This window comes from Aethalodelphis obliquidens, unplaced genomic scaffold (genome assembly GCF_003676395.1).
Source record: "Aethalodelphis obliquidens isolate GAN/ISIS:26980383/991018 unplaced genomic scaffold, ASM367639v1 scaffold5, whole genome shotgun sequence".
Taxonomy (NCBI): Eukaryota; Metazoa; Chordata; class Mammalia; order Artiodactyla; family Delphinidae; genus Aethalodelphis; species Aethalodelphis obliquidens.
In genome coordinates this window covers 48197362-48218451 of record NW_020837949.1, presented here as the reverse complement: position 1 = coordinate 48218451, position 21090 = coordinate 48197362, and the positions used below count along the sequence as shown (strand labels likewise).

Genomic DNA, 21090 nt, shown 5'->3' with positions numbered 1-21090 from the left:
TTAATAAGAAATTTGGCCAAACCTTTATTATAAACCTTTTGCCATATGTTATATCTATCAGGTTATACAACTTAGAGGTTTCAGTCATCACCTAAATGAAACGGCAACACCTTCTTAGGGAAGTAACCAGGAAGCTAAAATTATGCTTGTGGGAAAGTTCTCATCTTGAACGGCCTTCCAGAAGTTTGACTGTTTTAAGCTTCTTTTGGTGGAAGGAGACAATATGGCTGTTGCTAGAGGGGCCTGGGCCCTGTTGGCAATGCAAACAACTTGTTATACCGCCCATATTGAAAAAAAAGCAAACCAAACAAAAAACATAATTTCTGGCAGAACAAAAATGAAAACAAAAAACAAAACTCATATTACCAATGTTATTCTTATGTGGTGCACGGGAATAAAACCTCTCTAACGCAAGTAAGGCCCTTTCAGTACCATAAAACTATGTTCTGAGTCCTAAATAGATCCCAATTAGAAGGCAGAAAGTTCTAGTAAAAAAGAACTTCTAAATATGTTGTACACCAATATTTTTTATGCTTTACTTTTTTATAGCATTTAAAAATCTCACTAACATCCATAAACACTCATTGTAAAAGATCATAGGGTCAACAGTTTAAAACTATAAGGTTTTATTCTTCTATTTATAAAAGGGAAACGTCAGTGTTCAAGAAAAGACACTGACTTATGAGAATGAAATTAATCAGAAACGATCACTTCATGGGAATAGGTAACTCAATTTGTAAATGTTGACATTAATTCTCTAAAAAAAATTTTTACTTCAGAGTGAAGAGAATATAAATGTGGCTGAACCACTTTGATGCTATACTACTTTGTGGGAATTTACTACTTGGGAATTTATGCTTGCTGATGCCAATTTTCTCTTTCACCTTGCAATGCTCAATAAATCGTGGCCGCTCTCTATACTCTATTAGAGAACATTCCTGTCATTTTAAACCATGTCTGTAAACCATGGAGAAAAGACAATAGCAGAAGCAATCATTTTTAGGACTTTCAAACCACTGAGAATCTCTGTAAGATAAACCGATAAAATCCTAATGTCATGAAAATAAGCAATTCATTAGTACAATGTAGAGCACCATAAACTTACAAATTATTGTAACAGTTAAGTAAAAACAATGAGTTCCTGCTTTGTGTTCAGACGTGTGTGTGTGTGTGTGTGTGTGTGTAAATATTTCATTTACACACATATACATCAGTAACAGTAATAGAGTTTTGGAAAAATTAAACATTGAAAGTTTCATATTTCTAAATATTGTTCTTGTCATAGTGGATCAAGGCCAACAATGAGGGAAAATCTATTTATTGCTTCTGCTCTTAATATTGCTGTTTGGAATTTTATCACTTTCTTTTCTCTTTGATAATAAACTTACTCTAGTAGCCAATGTATACATTTCATTGTATACATTTTATTCATTTGATTCAACTGATTTTCATACTACTCTTCATTAGCTGGCTTTTGGAGTTAGACTTCCATAAGCACTTACTGTACAAAAACTTCATTTTAGAAAGATCATCTAATAAGACTTTTGCTAGGAAAATTATTTGAGGAATGCTAGAGGATGCCTAAGGAACATTCTGATCCAGTGACGTTTAAAGTAAGCAGCAGAATATAAAATAAACTGGCAAAAAGAGAGGGAAACTTCAGTATAGTATAACCTAGGCTTTTACTTTTTTTATTATATACTAATTTATATCCAGAAAAATGAAAAAAAACTCTAAAGATGCAAATGCATACTAATGCTCTAATCCTACTGTCAACACCAATTAATTTTGTATGCAATTTTGGTTCCAGAAATTTACATTTTCCTCCTCCATAAAATTAATCTAGAGGATGAACATAAAAACAAGTTACTAGTAACCGGTTTTTCAATTATGATAAGTGACCCATAACCTAAACTGGCTACAATACAGACATAACACCCTGAACAGCTTCTTATATACCACCAGTTTTATTAAGGCTTTGTACAAATATGCCTTACCATCTTACAGACATTCAATTTTAAAATGTAAATGGTACAGGATATTGATAAACCAATTAGCGCTGATGCAAAGCAAATTCCTCTTTTGTCTCAATTACAACATGACAACTTAATAGGTCAAGACAGTTTAACATCTGAGACAAGGGCAATTCAATAAAACAACAGCATCTTGATATGGTAATTAAGAGGAAATGTGAAACCATTACTGTGTTTTAAAAAATATCTCAAGCACTTTGGCTCTTTTTATTGCTTTCATCAAATGCTATGGTATGAAACACTACTCTGATTTGTGATATATTTGGCAAGCAGTTTGGGGACGTGTGAAGAAAACAGCTCAGTAAAAGCATCTTTCTCATTAAGCATTTTCTAAAGTAAGAAATGTGTATTTATTATATTCATGAAATGCAAAACACCCCAAAAATTAATTAGGTGATTAATCATATGTAGCATTCCTAACCCAAAAGATTAAAGGCTAAAATTAAGACATTAACCTTAAGCATTCTAAAGGATGATCACCATCGTAGGAAAAACTGAATGCCTGAATCACTTTCAGCAAAGTATGAATGCCATTTTATTTCAATGAAAAGATATATCCTTAATGTAATGTAACAGAACCCTAGGGAAGTTAAAATGAAAAGTTATGCATACGAGTTTTGGCTTTATGAATGCCATCCAGTTTATCCTGAGAATAAACAACCAAGAACCCTTTTAGTGTAGATTTTGGGGACTATATTTAAAATAGATACATAAAACCAGTCACATGGTAGCATAACACCTGAATTCACTATACATTAAAACTGTATTTTATACAAATGTGTCCTACACTGCCAGAGATTGTTTAAATTTTATAGTAAAAGTGTCTCTTGCCTTTCGACATAATAGAAGAAATGGAGCTCCCATATAAAAAGGATAATGTAACTTCAAATATAAAGCACAATACATTTTATGGCTTATGGCAGAGAGCATTCATGCTCTCCAGGGTCCTATTGGTCGTCCAATAAGCAAAGTCTATTAAAGTTCAATAATGAAATACTTTCACAATGTTCCTGGATCAACTGATTTATCTCTCATGAACACTTGTTTTCAACATCAGAAAATCAAAACGGAAAGCTCATAAAAACTGTTAGTATATGAAAATGTACTATTCAACAAACCTGATTCCCAGATTCATAGCTTCAGCGGTTCCAATCATACTAATAGCTAACAGCAAGTTGTTGCAGATCTTCGCAGCCTGAAAATAAATTGAGTACATATTAAATATCCTTATTTTCAAGCTATAACTCACAGGAAGATTTCTTCACCCTATTCCACATTTCTAAAAGTAAGAGCATTCAACTGTTGATTCTTTCAAAGGAGGAAAGGCACTTGGTGCTGCAAGCCTCCCTCTGAGCCTAACACAAGATCCCAGAGCAGACTGGGAGGGGGTCCTCTTCCCCTAGGGAAGAGCTCTGCAGTGTGGCGACTGATCTACTCCTATGGGCGCAAGCACAACAGGGAATACTGATTGATGTGGCACAACTGCTCCTTCAGGAATGAGGCTGACATTCTAACTGGGGAAACAGGAGTAACACACCAAATGAAAAGGCAATAAACAAGCAAACACAACTAAGTGGTAAACTGTATGGTAGAAACTGTAAGACAGAGACAGTAGGAGTTCAGAGAAACCAGATCACTGAGGGCAGGTGCAGAGAGGAAGCAGAACCTGAAACCATCTCTCAGAAGGCCAGGCAGGATTTAAATAGGCAAGAGAGGGAAAGAAGGAGAGCAGGGAAAAAAATAAATACGCAAGGGCATGAGATATTCCTGAGAACAGTAAGAAAATGGACTCATGTGCAGTGGTTTTAAGGAATGAGGAGAAGTTTGATAGTTAAGACTAGGTCAAGAGCTACAGAAGCTAGTGTCCACATTTGACGTGGTACGAAATAGGGATCTATGCAAAGTGTCAGAACTGGGAAACGTATGATGATACAAGCATCTTGATGGAGTTGGTTTTGGTTACAATGTTGGCAAAGTGGTAAACCTGGTATCCAGAGATCTACTAGGCCCTGTGAGCAGTAAACAAGGTGTGAGATAATGAAAGATTAAACCTGGTAATGCGTGGAATGAACAAGATAGCCAACAATGAGAGCCACTGAAGCAAAAATCAATAGAACCTGGAGACTGACTGGACCAGGGAATGGAGACAACAGATATATCTAAGATCACACCAAAGTCCTGAATAAGATAAAGCTGGTACCAGTGACCAGGACAAAGCAGGAAGAGGAGTGAGTGATAGTGTGTGTGTTGGGTAGGAGGGGGACAACCAGTTTGATTTCAGAGTTCATTGTAGTCATTCACCTCTACCTGATCAGAGAATCGATATAACACATTTCTTAATGAAAATGATCTGGTTTTTTAAGAAAAAGATTAAAGTGCATAGGTTACTTCTATCCGACAGTACTACAAATAGAGCTGTGGCGAGCAGTTACAAAATTAGAGGGAAGATAACAGCAAATCAGATAACACGAGCACTTCATATAGAAGCCGTTTTAAGGATAATTTCTGTGGTCACTGGGATAAATATGTCAAAGTCTGAAACGATGGAACTTTTGATGTCTTTTTAAATTACTGGTTTATCTCTGCTTACTTCCAACAGGAATGATGGAAAACTAACTCATTCCAAATTAATTTTAGAAAATCTGAGCAAACAAAGAATCCACAGATTGAACAGAGTAAGGAGGAATCCAATTGTGGTCAGGAAAGAAAAATGAACATTAGCTGATTCTACATCATCAAGTCAGTGTCACTGCTGTGCAAACGTTACCTGCCCAGTCCCGACGGCTCCACAATGCACCACATTGGAGCCCATGCACCCCAGAAGCTCTTGGGCAGCAGCAAATTCTTCTTCGACTCCTCCCACCATAAACGTGAGGTTCCCAGACCGAGCAGCTCCCACACCTGAATAGTTTGGGGGGTAAAGGGATAGAAGAAGAGGGTTACATTTCTTCAAGTGTTTAAGTATATTATAAAATTAGAGAAAATCCTCAAACCAAATGAAAACACCTTGCCTCCAAGTTATATTTATGTCAGGCATAAGCCTCTCTTGGAATATTTTAATTGTCAAGTATCATGCAGGTTACTTATGAGCCAAAGGGGACATCAGTCAAACTCTGTATTCATCTCAAATATTTTGGCACGATCATGGAGTACCATGGGGATTTAAAATGTGAATTTTATTATTCCCATGCATCTCTTATTCTCCTGAGAAACCTATTCAGTAATAGAAAGTATATTAAAAAGATGACCTGTGCCCTGACCAGCATGGGAGCAGCCAGAGGGGTCAGCTGCCCGAGTCTGGATCTGGGGTCTCTAGCTCACTCGCTCGTTCTCTGCACACTATGTACAGATGAGATCTACAAAGAGAGGGACTTGTCTCTTTCTCCCATAAACAAGTGGGCATTTCAGATGGAAAGATTCTTTGTAGGTAAAGATTCTCTAAGGTAGGGCTTCCCTGTTGGTGCAGTGGTTGAGAGTCCGCCTGCCGATGCAGGGGACACGGGTTCGTGCCCCGGTCTGGGAGGATCCCACATGCCACGGAGCGGCTGGGCCTGTGAGCCGTGGCCGCTGAGCCTGCGCGTCCGGAGCCCGTGCTCCGCAACGGGAGAGGCCACAGCGGTGAGAGGCCCGCGTACCGCCAAAAAAAAAAAAAAAAAAAAAAGGTTCTTTAAAGTAAAGAAAACAGTTGCTTAGCTAGACTGATTACTCTGATATGCACTTTTTAATATTATTTGATTTTTCTTTTCCCTCCTGCTATACAGGCACACATAGCTTGAAGATTTTGTGGGGTCAGTTCCAGACCACCCCCATAAGGTGAATATTACAATAAGGTGAGAGTCACATGAATACTGTAGTCTATTACATGGGCAATAGCATTATGTCTATAAAAACAATGTACACACCTTAATTTAAAAATTCTTTACTGCTAAAAACGCTAAGCATAATCTGACACCTCAAGGTTACCACAATATTTGTCTTTTTAAAATAAATTATTGAAGTATAGTTGATTTACAATGTCATATTAATTTCCGTTGTATAGCAAAGTGATTCAGTTATACATATATACATTCTTTTTAAAATTATTTTCCATTATGGTTTATCACAGGATATTGAATATAGTTCCCTGTGCTATACAGTAGGACCTTCCTTGTTGTTTATCCATTCTATATACAATATAATAGAAAAACCCAATATTTGTGAAGAGCAATAAAATGAGGTATGCCTGTACACCTTTTGGGCAATTCATTCTTAGTGATATGTCAGGAAGAAGAAATAAACTTTAACACTGGTTTGGTCACTCCTTAGCAAAGGTTTGATGTATGTTCACTAATGGAAATGATTGGAGAAGCAACTTCTACTTCAGCACAGAAAATATGGCCTAGACTTGTCTTAAAAAGGAAGTGGGGGGGAACTTCACTCATCTAAATTTTTATTAACTATAAAATAAAACCAAGAGCATTATTACTAATTTTAGCATTAGAGAAATCTTCATTCATAATTTTCAAGTTAGGTTTTGTTGTTCACAACCAGGAAAGTGTGTGGAAGAGCTATATTAGTACAATTTTTGCCTTTACAACTTATTTATAGTACAGCTAGGAATAAAGAAACCATAACTGGGGCTTCCCTGGTGGCACAGTGGTTGAGAATCTGCCTGCCAATGCAGGGGACACGGGTTCGAGCCCTGGTCTGGGAAGATCCCACATGCCGTGGAGCAAGTGGGCCCGTGAGCCACAACTACTGAGCCTGCGCGTCTGGAGCCTGTGCTCCGCAACAACAGAGGCCGCGATAGTGAGAGGCCCGCGCACTGCGATGAAGAGTGGCCCCCGCTCGCCGCACCTAGGGAAAGCCCTCATGCAGAAACTAAGACCCAACACAGCCAAAAATAAATAAATAAATTTATTTTAAAAAAAAGAAACCATAATTGTACTATGTATCAAACCTGGCCATTCGAATATACACAGCTGCAAGTAATGGCCTACTTTTGAATTTATTCAATGAATACACAGTTTTTAATACATAAAAAGCCAAATGAGGAGATCCTTATTTCATTCAAATTGTGAATATTTTGCTACTGCCAAACCAAGTAGCCTTTCTATTTTACAGTTCATGCTATTTTTAACTAATTATTAAAAGCAAAAGAAGTCAGCATTATGTCAGCCAAACAGTGTCGGTAGAGGAAGTGCCCACATGTTTTGAAAGCCTGAGATGCTTATATATGGTTAAATTACATTATTTCACAATATTTTCAGACACTGTGGAACTGGTTATGTACAAAAACCCAATTATAAGAAATACTTTTAATTAACTCATCTGTGTCATTTGAACATTCTGATAATGTTGAAGTTTAAGTGACTGTCATTTCGTTAGTTTCTAATTTCCTTCACCAAGATGGTGGGATCATTAATGTTTTACAATTATTTTTGCTCAATTTCTATGGCCATTTTAATTTGAACCACATAACCAACCTCACTCTAAATCCTGTTGCTCCGACCTGGAGAAATTATGTAGACGATATAAGTCAAAGCTTACAAACAAATCCAGCACCATCCATCATAGGTCAATAGCTTTGTATCTAGATTACAGGCTGCTAAATAGCTTCAGAGAGTCATTTATTAAAGGAAAATTAATGCCGACAATGGTTCTCAGCTGGTTAATCTTTTGACAGGTGTACTTTCTCACGTGTTCAAACATGCACTTCAAAAAGAAGAAATAAGTTACTTAAGACCACAAAAGAATAATTCATCTTTTAATTCAGAAGTCTGTGGTATTTCCACTCCTTCCTCCGCTCATTATGGTGGTGTAATTATTTCCAGCTTTATCATAATCTACATTCAAATGTAAGGGTCTGACTAAACTGGGTAATTCTGAAGTTTTGGCATTCCCTGGGACCAAATTCTAACTTTCCATGCATATTCAACCATATGACACTATCAAGGCTAGTTCCATTGCAAAGGCAAAATTAAGAACTAAGTTATCCCCAAATAAATGCAACCATTTTGAGCTCTGAAATAACATCTAGAAAGCCAGAACACTAAAGCTGTGTTAAGACATCTCATGGACTTCAGAAGACATTGTATAGAAATATTTTGATGTCTATGAATAAGAAACCATAAATTACACTGCCATGCCATTTTAATTCAGGTCCACTCCCCAAAATAGGAAAATATAGAATATATAATTAGGCAGCTGAAAGAATATTGGGAGAAGTATTTATTTTACCTTATATTTCAGTAATTGTACATACAAAACCAAAATATGTCCTGTGCTTAATTTTATTACAGCATTTATACACCTTATAAATTAAAATCTTTGACTTTCTTACCCAATTCCTCCGTGACACCATAAAGCACTCACAAGGTGAGCATTGGGCCATGTTTATGTCAGCATTCCCTTATCTGTCACAGTGCGTGATACATTCAATAAATAGTTGTTCAGTAAATTAATTTATGAGCATGGAACAAACAGTAAAGGATCTGGAGATGAAATACCTGGTTTTGGGATGTGCTGGCTATGTTATTTGTTATTATAAACAAATTACATAACTTCTCTGAGTTTCAGTGTATAAAATAGGAAAAGCATTAATAACTTCTTCATAGAGTGGCTGTGAATATATGATGCTGTAAAATATAAAATGCTATTTAAATGTAAGGCCTTACTACTTTATAACCTGAATCTGCAAAGTGGGAGTTTTATCCTCACCTATATAATGCCTTGAGTCCTTTCCTATTTGGTTACCTAAGCCACTGTCTTTTCCAGGATAATTTTAGCCTCTCTGGCTAAACACTGGCTGGCTTGAGCCAATCCTATAAATAATGGAAGCAGACTGGTCCAGATTAAGAAATACAGGACTTCCCTGGTGGTGCAGTGGTTAAGAATCCGCCTGCCAATGAAGTGGACGTGGGTTCTAGCCCTGGTCTGGGAGGATCCCACATGCCGCGGAGCAACTAAGCCCATGCACCACAACTACTGAGCCTGCGCTCTAGAGCCCGCAAGCCACATCTACTGAGCTTGCATGCCATAACTACTTAAGCTCACGTGCCTAGAGTCCATGCTCTGAAACAAGAGAAGCCACTGTAATGAGAAGCCCGTGCACCGCAACAAAGAGTAGCCCCTGCTCAACACAACTAGAGAAAGCCTGAGCGCAGCAGTGAAGACCCAATGCAGCCAAAAATAAATAAATCAATCTTAAAAAAAAGAGAAATACTAAAGTGGTCCATAGCCAGTGATATTAAGATTACAGTGAAGACCTCTTGTAAAACCTTTCAAAAGCATCATAGCATGGGAAAATGACAAGAATGCTGCATTTGTTTGGTTTTATTCATTCAGCAAAGTTAATCTACTAAGAATCAAGCCCATGGTAAGCCCTAGGATTATAGATGAATAACATATGTCACTGATCCTTAAGTTACACATCCGTGATCCAGCCCCTTCTCTCCTTAGCCATCACTACCACCTGGGCTGAGCCATCACCATCTCTCACCTGAATTACTGCAATAGCCTCCTACCTTATCTCCCTTTAGCTCTTGCCTCCAAAGTCTATTCTCCATACAGCAGCCAGAGGAATCCTTTTAAAATACAGCTGACCCTTGAACAATGCAGGGGTGAGGGGCACTGACCCCCCGCACAGGTGAAAATCTGAGTCTATTTATGGTCAGCCCTCTGCAGCTGCAGATTCAACCAACCATGGATCGTGTAGTACAGTAATATTTACTATTGAAAAAAATCTGCATGTAAGTACATCTCCTGTTGTTCAAGGGTCAACTGTATAAATCTAGTTCATGTTCCTTCCCTACTCTCCAGACTCCAAAGTGTCCCATCACTCTCATGTAAAATCCAAAGTCCTACAAAGTGGTATGTGATGTGGCCCTCGGCTACCTCTCCTATCTCATTTCATACCATCCTCTTCCTTGCTCTCTGCTTTCCAGCCATCCTGGCCTCCTTGCTGTTCCTGAAACAGGTCAAGTAAGTCCCCATCTCAAAGTCTTGCACTTGCTATTCCTTCTGCCTGGAATGTTCTTTTCCTAGATATTTATGACTTGTTTCCTTTATTTCATTCAGGTTTCTTCTCAAAATTCACCTCTTTAGAGAGGCCGTCCCTGACCCCTCAACCTAACAATCTAAAATGGCATCCTGCCACTCTCCATCCCTTTTTCCTGATTTAATTTTATTCACAGCATTGATTACCACCTGTTTATATTAACACCTCTATTTGTTTCTGATCTGTATTCCCTACATGAAAATTAGCTCCATGAGAGCAGCGACTCTGGCTTATTCACCCCATATTCCCAGTGTCTGGTACATAGGAGATGCTCAGTAAATACAGTATGTATTCCAAGAGAGAAGAGGAAGCAACGGTGAAGGGAAGAGCAAGGAAATGAGTGACTGCAGTATGTGCGAGAGCTGCTCTCCTAGAGACACGAACAAAGCATTTGTCGTTCTAGCAAGTTTTTTCACCTATAAGGTGAGATGATTAGACAAGATTATCACTGAGTTACTTTTAAGCTTTTGAAATTCTGTAATTTGGGATTCTCATGTTCACATACATACACTTTCCCACATCATATTAATACACAAAACTGCAGTACGCTTCATTTTATGCAAATAATATATAAAAAGTTCCAGATTAGAGAAAAGAGATAGAAAATGAATTTTCTCATGTAACGACGGTAATTAAATCTGACAAGCCTAAAGACTTGTGGTTGCCTTTAATGCTTTATCTAACGCTTTCCTGTGATGATGCCTCCCGTGTTTCTCTCTCATGACCCAGAATCAGAAAAACTGAACTCATTTGTACAGACAAATGAAAAGGCAAATGCCCAAACCATTCAAAATGGGTGGCGGACTACCCTGCTTTTAAAGTGATAGACATCTATCACTTCTCTTGGTAGCAGTTTGATTTCAATCAAGCACTTTAAATCTAATCTAAGTCTCTAAGTCTCTCCTCCCCTTTATAGAAAAGGTATCACAGGGAGCCTCCATTATCTAAACTACCTTCCTTCTTTCTTTCCTGCCACTCCTACTAATAGTTGACATAAAAAAATGTGACCATTCGAAATCCATTCCTCAGTGGTTCTCAACCCTGAGAATGACAAAGAAACAGTCCTTGCCCTCAAGGAGTCTGACAACTAGTGTTTGTGGTGGTGGCAGTGCGCCGGTGGGTGTGTATGGAGATGGGAAAAGAGATAAGGAAAACACACAAATATGATGAATAATAAAAGACTGTTGGGCTTCCCTGGTGGCGCAGTGGTTGGGAGTCCGCCTGCCGATGCAGGGGACACGGGTTCGTGCCCCAGTCCGGGAAGATCCTACATGCCGCAGAGCGGCTGGGCCCGTGAGCCATGGCCGCTGAGCCTGCGCGTCCGGAGCCTGTTGCTCCGCAACGGGAGAGGCCACAACGGTGAGAGGCCCGCGTACCGCAAGAAAATAAATAAATAAAATAAAATAAAAGACTGTTAATGCATGCTACAGGAGAGGTATACACATAGTTGTAAGGAGGTTCAAAGAAGAAAATATCAGCAGCAAGTATCTCTTCAGTGCCTTTAACAACTTGCTAGATCTCTGTGCTAGGTACAATTATTCAGGGAATAAGCATATTTTCTAAATCAAAAATTAGGACCCATTTTCTGGTATTAGGAGACTATCTATCTGAAACACAACTATTCCAGAAAGTCCAAAATGTAAGGTCATGATAGGTATAAAACACAGTCTTTGCCCTCAAAAAGTCTAACACATAATTAGGAAAAAGAGACATATACTCAGAAGTAAATGCCAAGAGGTAGCGTCGTATACCAAGTGCCAGGTGGATGAGGACAATCTCCGCCATATCCCGATTCCCCCTTTCCTTCTGTTTTTCAACCTCTATCATCAAAAGAATAATGATTCTCAGAAAGAGAAAGGGTGAAGAAGCAAATAAGAAATTGTTCTCGGAGAGTAATGGTCTTACTGTTAACTGTCGGTAGGTTTGTGAAAACTTTGATAAGAATACAGGTATTATGAATCCACTTGTAAATTGTGTTCAGAGCAGTTTCAAATAACATGAAGTGAGCAAGTAATTTTGCCTGTTTATACAGACACTGAGTTCTGCCTGTTACCTAAATGTACATAATACCCTACCTCTCTTTACAACAGATTTGAGTTTGCTTACTAGAACAAAACAATCAGAAAACTGAAAATCAGAATTAAGAACAAATACCAAAATGAAACCATAAGATTTCACAATGAATTTCAAATACAGATCTCAGTTTTTTGGCAAACCCTATTTGGGAGAGAAATAAAGCAGTCTCAAGGAAAACGTAACTTATCCTTGAACTAAATTACATGCTTAAAATATTATTTGGAACTTTATGCAGGTGACAGTAAATGAAGTAATGGACAATGTTCTTCATATTTTTACATCGAAAGCAGTGATAATTTTTTCAAGTTAAACTGAGCTAAAACTCAGTTCCCACTTTACATCATTTTCTGGCTAATCTTAGCCTTGTACCTATAATATAAGTCAATATTAATAACCTCATTCTAATATTTACGTTTATCCTAATCTTTGGCATTTTTATTTGACAGAAGAACCAAAACAGGCTTAAGTCTTAAGTTATGCATTAACATGAACGTGACCAGCAGCTGAAGACATTATTCATTATTCCTCACCATTTCTATATAGTCTCACAGTTTCTATTTTTTCCATTAAGTTATTTTTTCTGAAGTACTTAAATGTTATGTTTCGGCAAAAAAGAGACCTACATAATTCACTGTATCTTCCCCCCTTTTCTTGAGTTGCAGGAAGCAATAACTTTCTCTTCTTTCTCCTTAAATGGTTTCTGATAATTTCATTTTTAATATTCTTCTCAATGAACTCCAACCACTTCTCTGGTTTCCTCATCTACCCCCTGCAACAAAACCCACTATGCAATGCATACTGAAAACCATTTACAGTGGCTGTCATGTGCAATGACTTTGCATGCATCCATGCCTTTCCTGGGCTGTTCCCTCGTAAGAAATTCCCTTCCCTTTCTTCTTTGCCTAACTCCTGCTTATCTCTTAAGACTCAACTCAGGTCAACTCTGAGAAGCAGTGCATGACCATGACCCCCTTCTTCTATTCTTATAACATTCCTAGTGATATCTCTAGTAAAGCACTGATACTAATCAATGATTCTTCTGGTGTCTTGATAAGATCCTTATAGGCATGAGCTGTTTGAATCTTAGCATCCAGCATGTGTCTGATAAACATTCATTGTCTTTTTAGGAGGTAGGCAGAGAAGAAATCAATGATCAATAAAATGACCAAGAATAGTAAGACAATGTTTTCTAGCTTATCAAAAAAGCTCAACTTTGGAGCAGCATGATTCTCCACATGTGATAATAGCATTTTCACTTATTGCTGAATAAGCATGCGTGAGCGTTAAGTGCACACGTATGGAGACATTAGAATGAAGACTTAAAAAATGAACTTGTGATCTGAGTTGTGACCTGGAGTGAAGGTCACACCACCTGGACCAGTTACAACACCTCTCAGTCTTGGTTGCTCCATCTACAAATGGTGATATAAAAACACCTGCCATACTTAATTTGAAGCTCAAATGAAAGAATACATTGGAAAGATATTTTACACAGTTATTACCCTGGTGTTATAAAAAACTTAAATATAACAAAAAGTAGATCTACTCAGCTTGAACACGTCGAAGAACTTAGCCAAGCAGTAGCAAAGAACTGAAATATAGAATTTAGCCTTACTGAGAAGCTGAACCAAGGGATTTGACAGAAAAACTATTATGCAAGTGCAGGTAACTTAGAATAACCATTTATAAGTCACAAATAAGGAGATCATTTTCGATCCTATGACTCTTGAAAGAAGTCTTCAAATCCAGAGAAGGAAGAGATGGAAATCTAAAAAGTACAATCGAGTTAGATTTGTCTTTAATACTGTAAAAATCCTGCCACCAAAGCACTCTCATTGATATATAGCAAAACATAGTAAATCACTTAATTTACTCAAAAGAACTTAAATGTTTTAACCAGTCTGCCATCAAAAGAGATCAAGAAGAGGGCCAATGGGACTTGGGCTGCAATGTGAGCCATCTTTAAAATGCAATTGTTCTAATCATTTTCTACAGATGCAGCCTCACAAGGGGCTGCTGTCACAGGGACCATTTACGACTTGTTATGGTGTCTCTATTGTTTACCAGCGACATTCGCTGAAAAAGGCGACAGCTGGGACAGAAAGCTGCTACTCAACGAACAATATAATCTCGTGAAAGTAATCAACAAATTTAAGGGTGTTAATTAACTTTACACTTTATCATGTTCAATTAGTTGTCCTTTCTAGAAAAGATTGCCGTGCACAATCAGTTTAGAGCGTGCCATGTTTGATTTGTAAGTGATCACTGTTTCTGTTTCAGAGTCCATGTCAGATGTTCTCTTGGGTTTTGGTGACACAGATGAATGGCTCTGCACATATTAGGGGGTGATCTGGTTTAACATAAGCCAGCATAACATAACCCCTTGTTAACACTATTTCTGGCATTATCCAGGCTGGAAATGGAAAAGCAAAAACGTTCACTGCACTAAACAAAGTTTAGTTCGTTTTTTCCTGAAATAAACACAGACACAAATACATGGAGAAATAATCAATTTTTCATCATTATTTTTCAAAATAAGACTTTTCTTTTGAGGGCATGTTTGGGATCATTTCCTCCCAGCAATATCTCGAAGCTCTGCTACATTATGCACAAAGCACCACTGTATCCTCAGCCTTTACAAAGGCAGATAGCCTTTTCCATGGCAGGTGAACAAATGCTAGGGATGTGTTGTTAAGTACTAGCTGGTGTTAAATTCTAGAATGTGACTTTTAAATCCAGACGCTCTATTTTATAAGTGTGGGAAATCTGCAAGGGAGTATATTAATCTATGCATGCAATGTGTTTTTCTCTTACCTTTAATGCACCTGTTCCTACTTGCTAATAGCATAAGGAAAAGTTCATGACGCAGTGACAATATATTCAGTACTGCATTTTAATGAAAGTCACTGCAGTTCCTCTGAACTGATAAATAAAGCTTTGTATCAAAATATTTCATAAGTCATTGATGCAGTGAACAAAACCCAAATCTGAGGTTTGGCAAAAGGTGTCCATCTATAAGAAAACAGAAGCAACGGACATGCATCTATCTCTTTAAAAACAAAACAAAACAAACAAAACACCCATCTACATAGGATTTTGAAACATCTTCATAAAGCTGCACCTTGCTCTTTCAGGCTAGCTGTTTCCCACATAATACAAATTAAATGCATACAAATAAACTACAGCTGGTCAGCTAGTTATAGCACACACAAGGACAAAGCTGAACTTCTTCAAAATAGAAAAGTTGTTAACTCTGAAAGCTAATAATGTCCTAAGTTAAATATTAAAGAAGGAAATTATAGGCTCTATCTGAAACAGCTGAAACCACAATACACAGCAGCAGAAAACATTAGTTTTCTGCAGAAGATCTGCAGGGAGAAGGGAAGTGGTCGATAGATCCTTAAATTGGAAGCAATAGCCATTCTTCTATCCCAAGTTGGCAGCTGCTACATTTGCAGACCTGGTTCATTATTTACCCATAATGACCATCAAGCTGCAGTCGAAGTCAGATCACAACAACTGTCAGCAGCTCTTTTAATTAGCCTTGTTTGAATTCAGATAAATATCACAATAGACCTGCTTATGCTTAAAGAGCAACAGAATGTTCCGCATGGAGCTGGGCTGGTTTGAGAAGGACCAACGCAGAAAAGAAGCCATCAGAGTGGGGTTTTTAAAGGGTGGGGTAAATTGGAGAATGAAGTGGTTTGCTTTTATTTTGAAAATCACTTTAAAAACCAATTCTCTGACATCCACCCCAGATCAAGATAGTACATAACATTGGATTTGCTATGAAACTCTAGCCTCCTAAAAGCTACATATCTGGAGCCCAAGGAGAAAGTTAATGATGTCTTGGGAGAATGTAATTTTTAAAACTCCATCTTGCAGATAATGTATCTTTCAGTTTTAAAAAAAATCATTTTTAAAAGTCAAATAAGAAATCTGGTATTAAACAGCTTGCAGCCTTTACGTCCTTTTATTTTACTTTCTTTACGAGTTGCATAATTTGCAACATTTTTCTGTGATAGGAGTCAGACACTTCCCTGTACATTTTCTATACATTCCTTGCATTCAGCATTAACAATCACAAAGTATAGCAAAGGCTAATAATCCAAATTGAGTAATCCCATCACTGCCACATTCCACAAACCTCTGGGGTTCCCCTCCATCTCCAGCTTGCTTGAGAAGAAACACAAGCATAATGATCATCCGCCCTCTATTTTTTTTTTTTTTTTTTTTTTTCGGGACGCCGGGCCTCCCCCTGCTGTGGCCTCTCCCGTCGTGGAGCACAGGCTCCAGACGCGCAGGCTCAGTGGCCATGGCTCACGGGCCCAGCCGCTCCGCGGCATGTGGGATCCTCCCGGACCGGGGCACGAACCCGCGTCCCCTGCATCGGCAGGCGGACCCTCAACCACTGCGCCACCAGGGAAGCCCCCCCGCCCTCTATTTTATAGAGAACTGATCGTTCACATGAGTTCTGCTATAACTTTGGGGGAAGGTAAAAGAAGTGATGGCTGACAAAGAAGGGAGGGTAGACAATGAGGAGGAATAAGCAAAAGGCCAGGTGATAACACGGCAGCAAATGAGAGTAAACTCAGGATAGCAAGAAACTAAAGATTATGAAGGCTGTGCTAACAAGCTACACTCAGCTAACTGGGAATTATCGCCTCCAGAACCCACTGGGGAGTCCCTTGAGAACCTGGACTCTGGAATTGTGGGGCAGGCATAGTTGAAGAGGTGGCACTTCCAAATGTAAGCCAGCCGTAGTCCACTCTGCCATTCTTTCCAGCCCCTTAGTTATTCAGTACCCTTTTGCCACCACTTCTATGTTGCATGATATCATATTAAGAAAGGGTAATGATCAGATCTGCATGAGGATCAAGGACACATTACTGTTTATACAGAGTTTAGATCCCACTTACTATTTCCTTATTGAGTAGAGAAACAATCCTATAGGAAGCAATAAAAAATTATTATATTTGTGGTCAACTTCAAGTACTAAAACCTACAGAACAAAACTTTTACTGAATGCTGTGAGACCAAATATGTGGTAAAGGCCACTACTGAATGTTGACGATGTAAGTGGTATGAGAACTCTGCACCTGGTTTCATGAGAATGAATCATGGCAGAAAGGAATGTTTCTTGCCCTACCTTTTTTTTCCCTGAAAGTAAAGAATAAGCCATTATACATCATCCTATCACAGATGACACGACAGCCTTCTCCCTCCTCACCTCTTAATACAAACTACCTCCTGACTACACTCACAGCCAGCAGCTTCATTTCGTTCAGGATGCTGAATACAAAGTCAACTTGTCAGTTCCAAGTCTGGCTCAGTGTACCTGAACCAGGATCTATTCTGTAAGAATACTAAAGAAAACCTCACGTCCGTTAGGATAGCAACTCTAAAACAAAACAGAAATATAACAAGCAATGGCGAGAATGTGAGAAATTAGAAACCCTATGCGTTGTTGGTGGGAATGTAAAACGGTGCAGAAGTACAATGGAGTATTATTCAGCCTTAAAAAGGAAAGAAAGGGGCTTCCCTGGTGGCGCAGTGGTTGAGTCTGCCTGCTAATGCAGGGGACACGGGTTCGAGCCCTGGTCTGGGAGGATCCCACATGCCGCGGAGCAACTAGGCCCGTGAGCCACAACTACTGAGCCTGCGCGTCTGGAGCCTGTGCTCCGCTACAAGAGAGGCCGCGATAGTGAGAGGCCCGCGCACCGCGATGAAGAGTGGCCCCCACTCGCCGCAACTAGAGAAAGCCCTTGCACAGAAACGAAGACCCAACACAGCAAAAATAAATTAATTAAAAAAAAAAAAAGGAAAGAAATTCTAACACATCCTACAACATGGATGAAACTTGAGGACATTGTGCTAAGTGAAATAGGCCAATCCCCAAAAGACAAATGCTGTATGAGGTACCCAGAGTAGTCAAATTCATACAGACAGAAAGTAGATGGGCTTTCCAGGGGAGAGGGGAAGAGGGAAATAGGGAGCTACTGTATAATGGGTACAGAGTGACAGATTTGCAAGATGAAAAGAGTTCTGGAGATCGATGATGGTTTAGTATTTGCAACCACTGTACGTTTAAATTAAGTAAATTAATTAGAATACCAAAGAAAAAATTTTAATTGGTGGCATTCTGATTCTCACATACTCCAAAAGATCAGAGTATTTCAATGAGATGCTATTAACTTCAATATAATGAATTTTACAAATCATTAATGCAGTTATGTAGAGAAAATTGAAGACTAGAGTCTTATAACCTCCATTTAAAAAATACACAACAGTTAACGGGAAATAAATAAGTGTACACAGTTGAGCCAAATGGCTCAAAACTAGGATCCTCTAATTTTCAATATTACGCTCATTCCACTAGGCCAAGTTGCCCCCCCCCAAAGAAAAATGCACAAATTCTGATGAGAGGTCAGCTAGGAGTTAAGGTGAAAAAGGACACTGATCAAAACACAAGGTCTAGGATCAAGAACTGGTTAAACTAAAAGCATAGGCTAAAGAAAGAAGCAAATGATTTTAAGTCCATGCAGATTGGTACTTAAATTTAAACCACAAACATGGGAGCAGGGAAAAAAATCCCAATATGTTATACGTGGCATATATACACATGCCATCATACATAAAAATAACACCTAGTGGCTTGACTTAGTTGGGGTGAAGGGCAGACATGTGGAACATGAGAAAATATAAAACAAAGTGAAATGGCTTCAAGATTCAAGAGAAGGCAATCATCCCAAAGATAATACTACTTGGAAGCAGAGTGACGGTTGTCTGATTTGCCTAATTATGAAGCCAGATTTAGGCCAATGGGTTAGGGTTATTTAATCTTCTTCTAACCCAAAGGCATGAGACATGCTGGTGCCTTTGTGTGAACTGTGAAAAGGTACCCTTCAGGGCAGATGACCCAGAAAAAGGCAGCCCCTTTGGGTGGCCAAATCAGAAAAAGGCTTCACCTTAAACAGACAGAAGGAGGTGAGAACACCAAGTTTGGCACGTGGAGAGTACACTGAATTTCACCCCCAATTCAGGTCTCCTCAGCAGGGCACGACCTTCAGAGCATAACACCTTGAGAAGGCACGCCAGACCTATGTTCCAGCTCCAGTTCTGACAGGACAGGGTTATTCTGGGTAAATCAATTGCTTTGAGCCTTAGAGCCCTCTCCTATAAAATGAATCTCATCTCCAACTGTACCAATCTGTGAAAATGACAAGTTAATCACAGGTAATCCACATATCCATTCAGCATTCCTGAACTCCTACTACAATCCACAGCACTAGGCTAGGCAACTTCAAGGCAGGGTTATAGTCCCTTGGCCCCAAAAGCTTCCAATCCAAAAAAGTCCAATCTAACGAGCTCAGCCCTCCTCTCACACAGACCCCAACCTGGTTCTTCCTTCTGCACGTCCTTTCTCAGTTAAGACATTACTACTATCCGCATACACTAGAAACCCCACGGCAACATTTCTCAAGGCCAGTTCCTCAGAACACTACTTCTACAGGATGTTTTTGGATGTTTACAGTGATGTGGTAGCTATGTTGTTTGTTTCTGGCCAGTAAGGTTTCCCATTCTCCTTCTGTTAACAAATCCTGCCTCTCTGGCCAAAGGGTTGGGCTCATAGACAATAAGGGTGCTCCATCCTCAGGAAAACAGTACCTAGTCCATGGGGCCAAGGAAATACAACAAAACCAAGAGTTCTGTCCTGGGTTGCTAAGCTAAGGTTACTGAAGGCCCAGGTGAACAGTGTCTGCAGTAAAAGATAATGAGGTTGACAAGCAAAAGCACAGCAGAAACTAGCAGATAATAAAGACAAAAAAGAGTATTTTAGCCACATAAGGTGCTCAATTCTAGTCACTAAAACCCTGGCTCTTGAAGCTCTTCTTTCAATTTGAGAGCTACCCCAGTAATTTCCTACCCTCCTGCCCGCAGTCTGTCAAACTGATTAAAGGCTCTGTGGTAAAATACATACTGGGTTAAACAAAGTTAAACAGATACCTAAGAATTTAAGGGCTTACTTTAATATGCAGATATGCACTTTGAATAGTTCCAAAAGGGGGACAAAGAATGCATCATTTCTCAAATTTATTTGAATACAAAAAAAGAGACCTCCTCAGAATTAGTTTTCTCAGGAAATGCTACTTCAGTCATCTGACTTCTTTTTAACTGTCTATATCCAGCTACTAATTTCCGTCGATTCTGATCTGAAATTTCTATTTTGGTTAATATTTTCTCAGTGTGCTTTCTCTCCCCTTAATGTTTAATCTTTTTGTATAGTTTTTTTTTTTCTTACTTTCTTTCCTTTTTTTTTTTTTTGGCCACGCAGCTCGGCTTACAGGATCTTAGTTCCCAGACCAGGGACTGAACCTGGGCCCTTGGCAGTGAGGGCATGGATTCCTAACCACTGGATGCCAGGGAATTACCTGTTTTCTTTTTTTAAAAGATGTTTGGTACATGACTCTTTTTGAATTACGGTTTTCTCAGGGTATATGCCCAGTAGTGGGACTGCTGGGTTATATGGTAATTCTATTTTTAGTTTTTTAAGGAACCTCCATACTGTTTTCCATAGTGGCTATATCAATTTACATTCCCACCGACAGTGCAAGAGGGTTTCCTTTTCTCCACACCCTATCCAGCATTTACTGTTTGTAGATTTTTTGATGATGGCCATTCTGACTGGTGTGAGGTGATATGTCATTGTAGTTTTGATTTGCATTTCTCTAATGATTAATGATGTTGAGCATTCTTTCATGTGTTTGTTGGCAATCTGTATATCTTCTTTGGAGAAATGTCTATTAAGGTCTTCTGCCCATTTTTGGATTGGGTTGTTTGTTCTTTTGATATTGAGCTGCATGAGCTGCTTGTAAATTTTGGAGATTAATCCTTTGTCAGTTGTTTCATTTGCAAAATGTTCATTGCAGCTCTATTTACAAC

General features: G+C 38.8%; 1 protein-coding gene across 2 annotated transcripts in view; it reads right to left on the bottom strand.

Moving 5' to 3' along the window:
* Positions 1 to 21090, bottom strand: part of HIBADH (3-hydroxyisobutyrate dehydrogenase) — a 133906-nt gene that overhangs the window by 37982 nt on the left and 74834 nt on the right. For both annotated transcript variants that reach the window (XM_027102323.1, XM_027102324.1), the window contains exons 5-6: positions 4801 to 4934; positions 3152 to 3228 (exon numbers count right to left, since the gene is read on the bottom strand). In XM_027102323.1, the coding sequence (XP_026958124.1) occupies positions 3152 to 3228; positions 4801 to 4934 (211 nt within the window). The remainder of the gene's footprint in view (positions 1 to 3151; positions 3229 to 4800; positions 4935 to 21090) is intronic.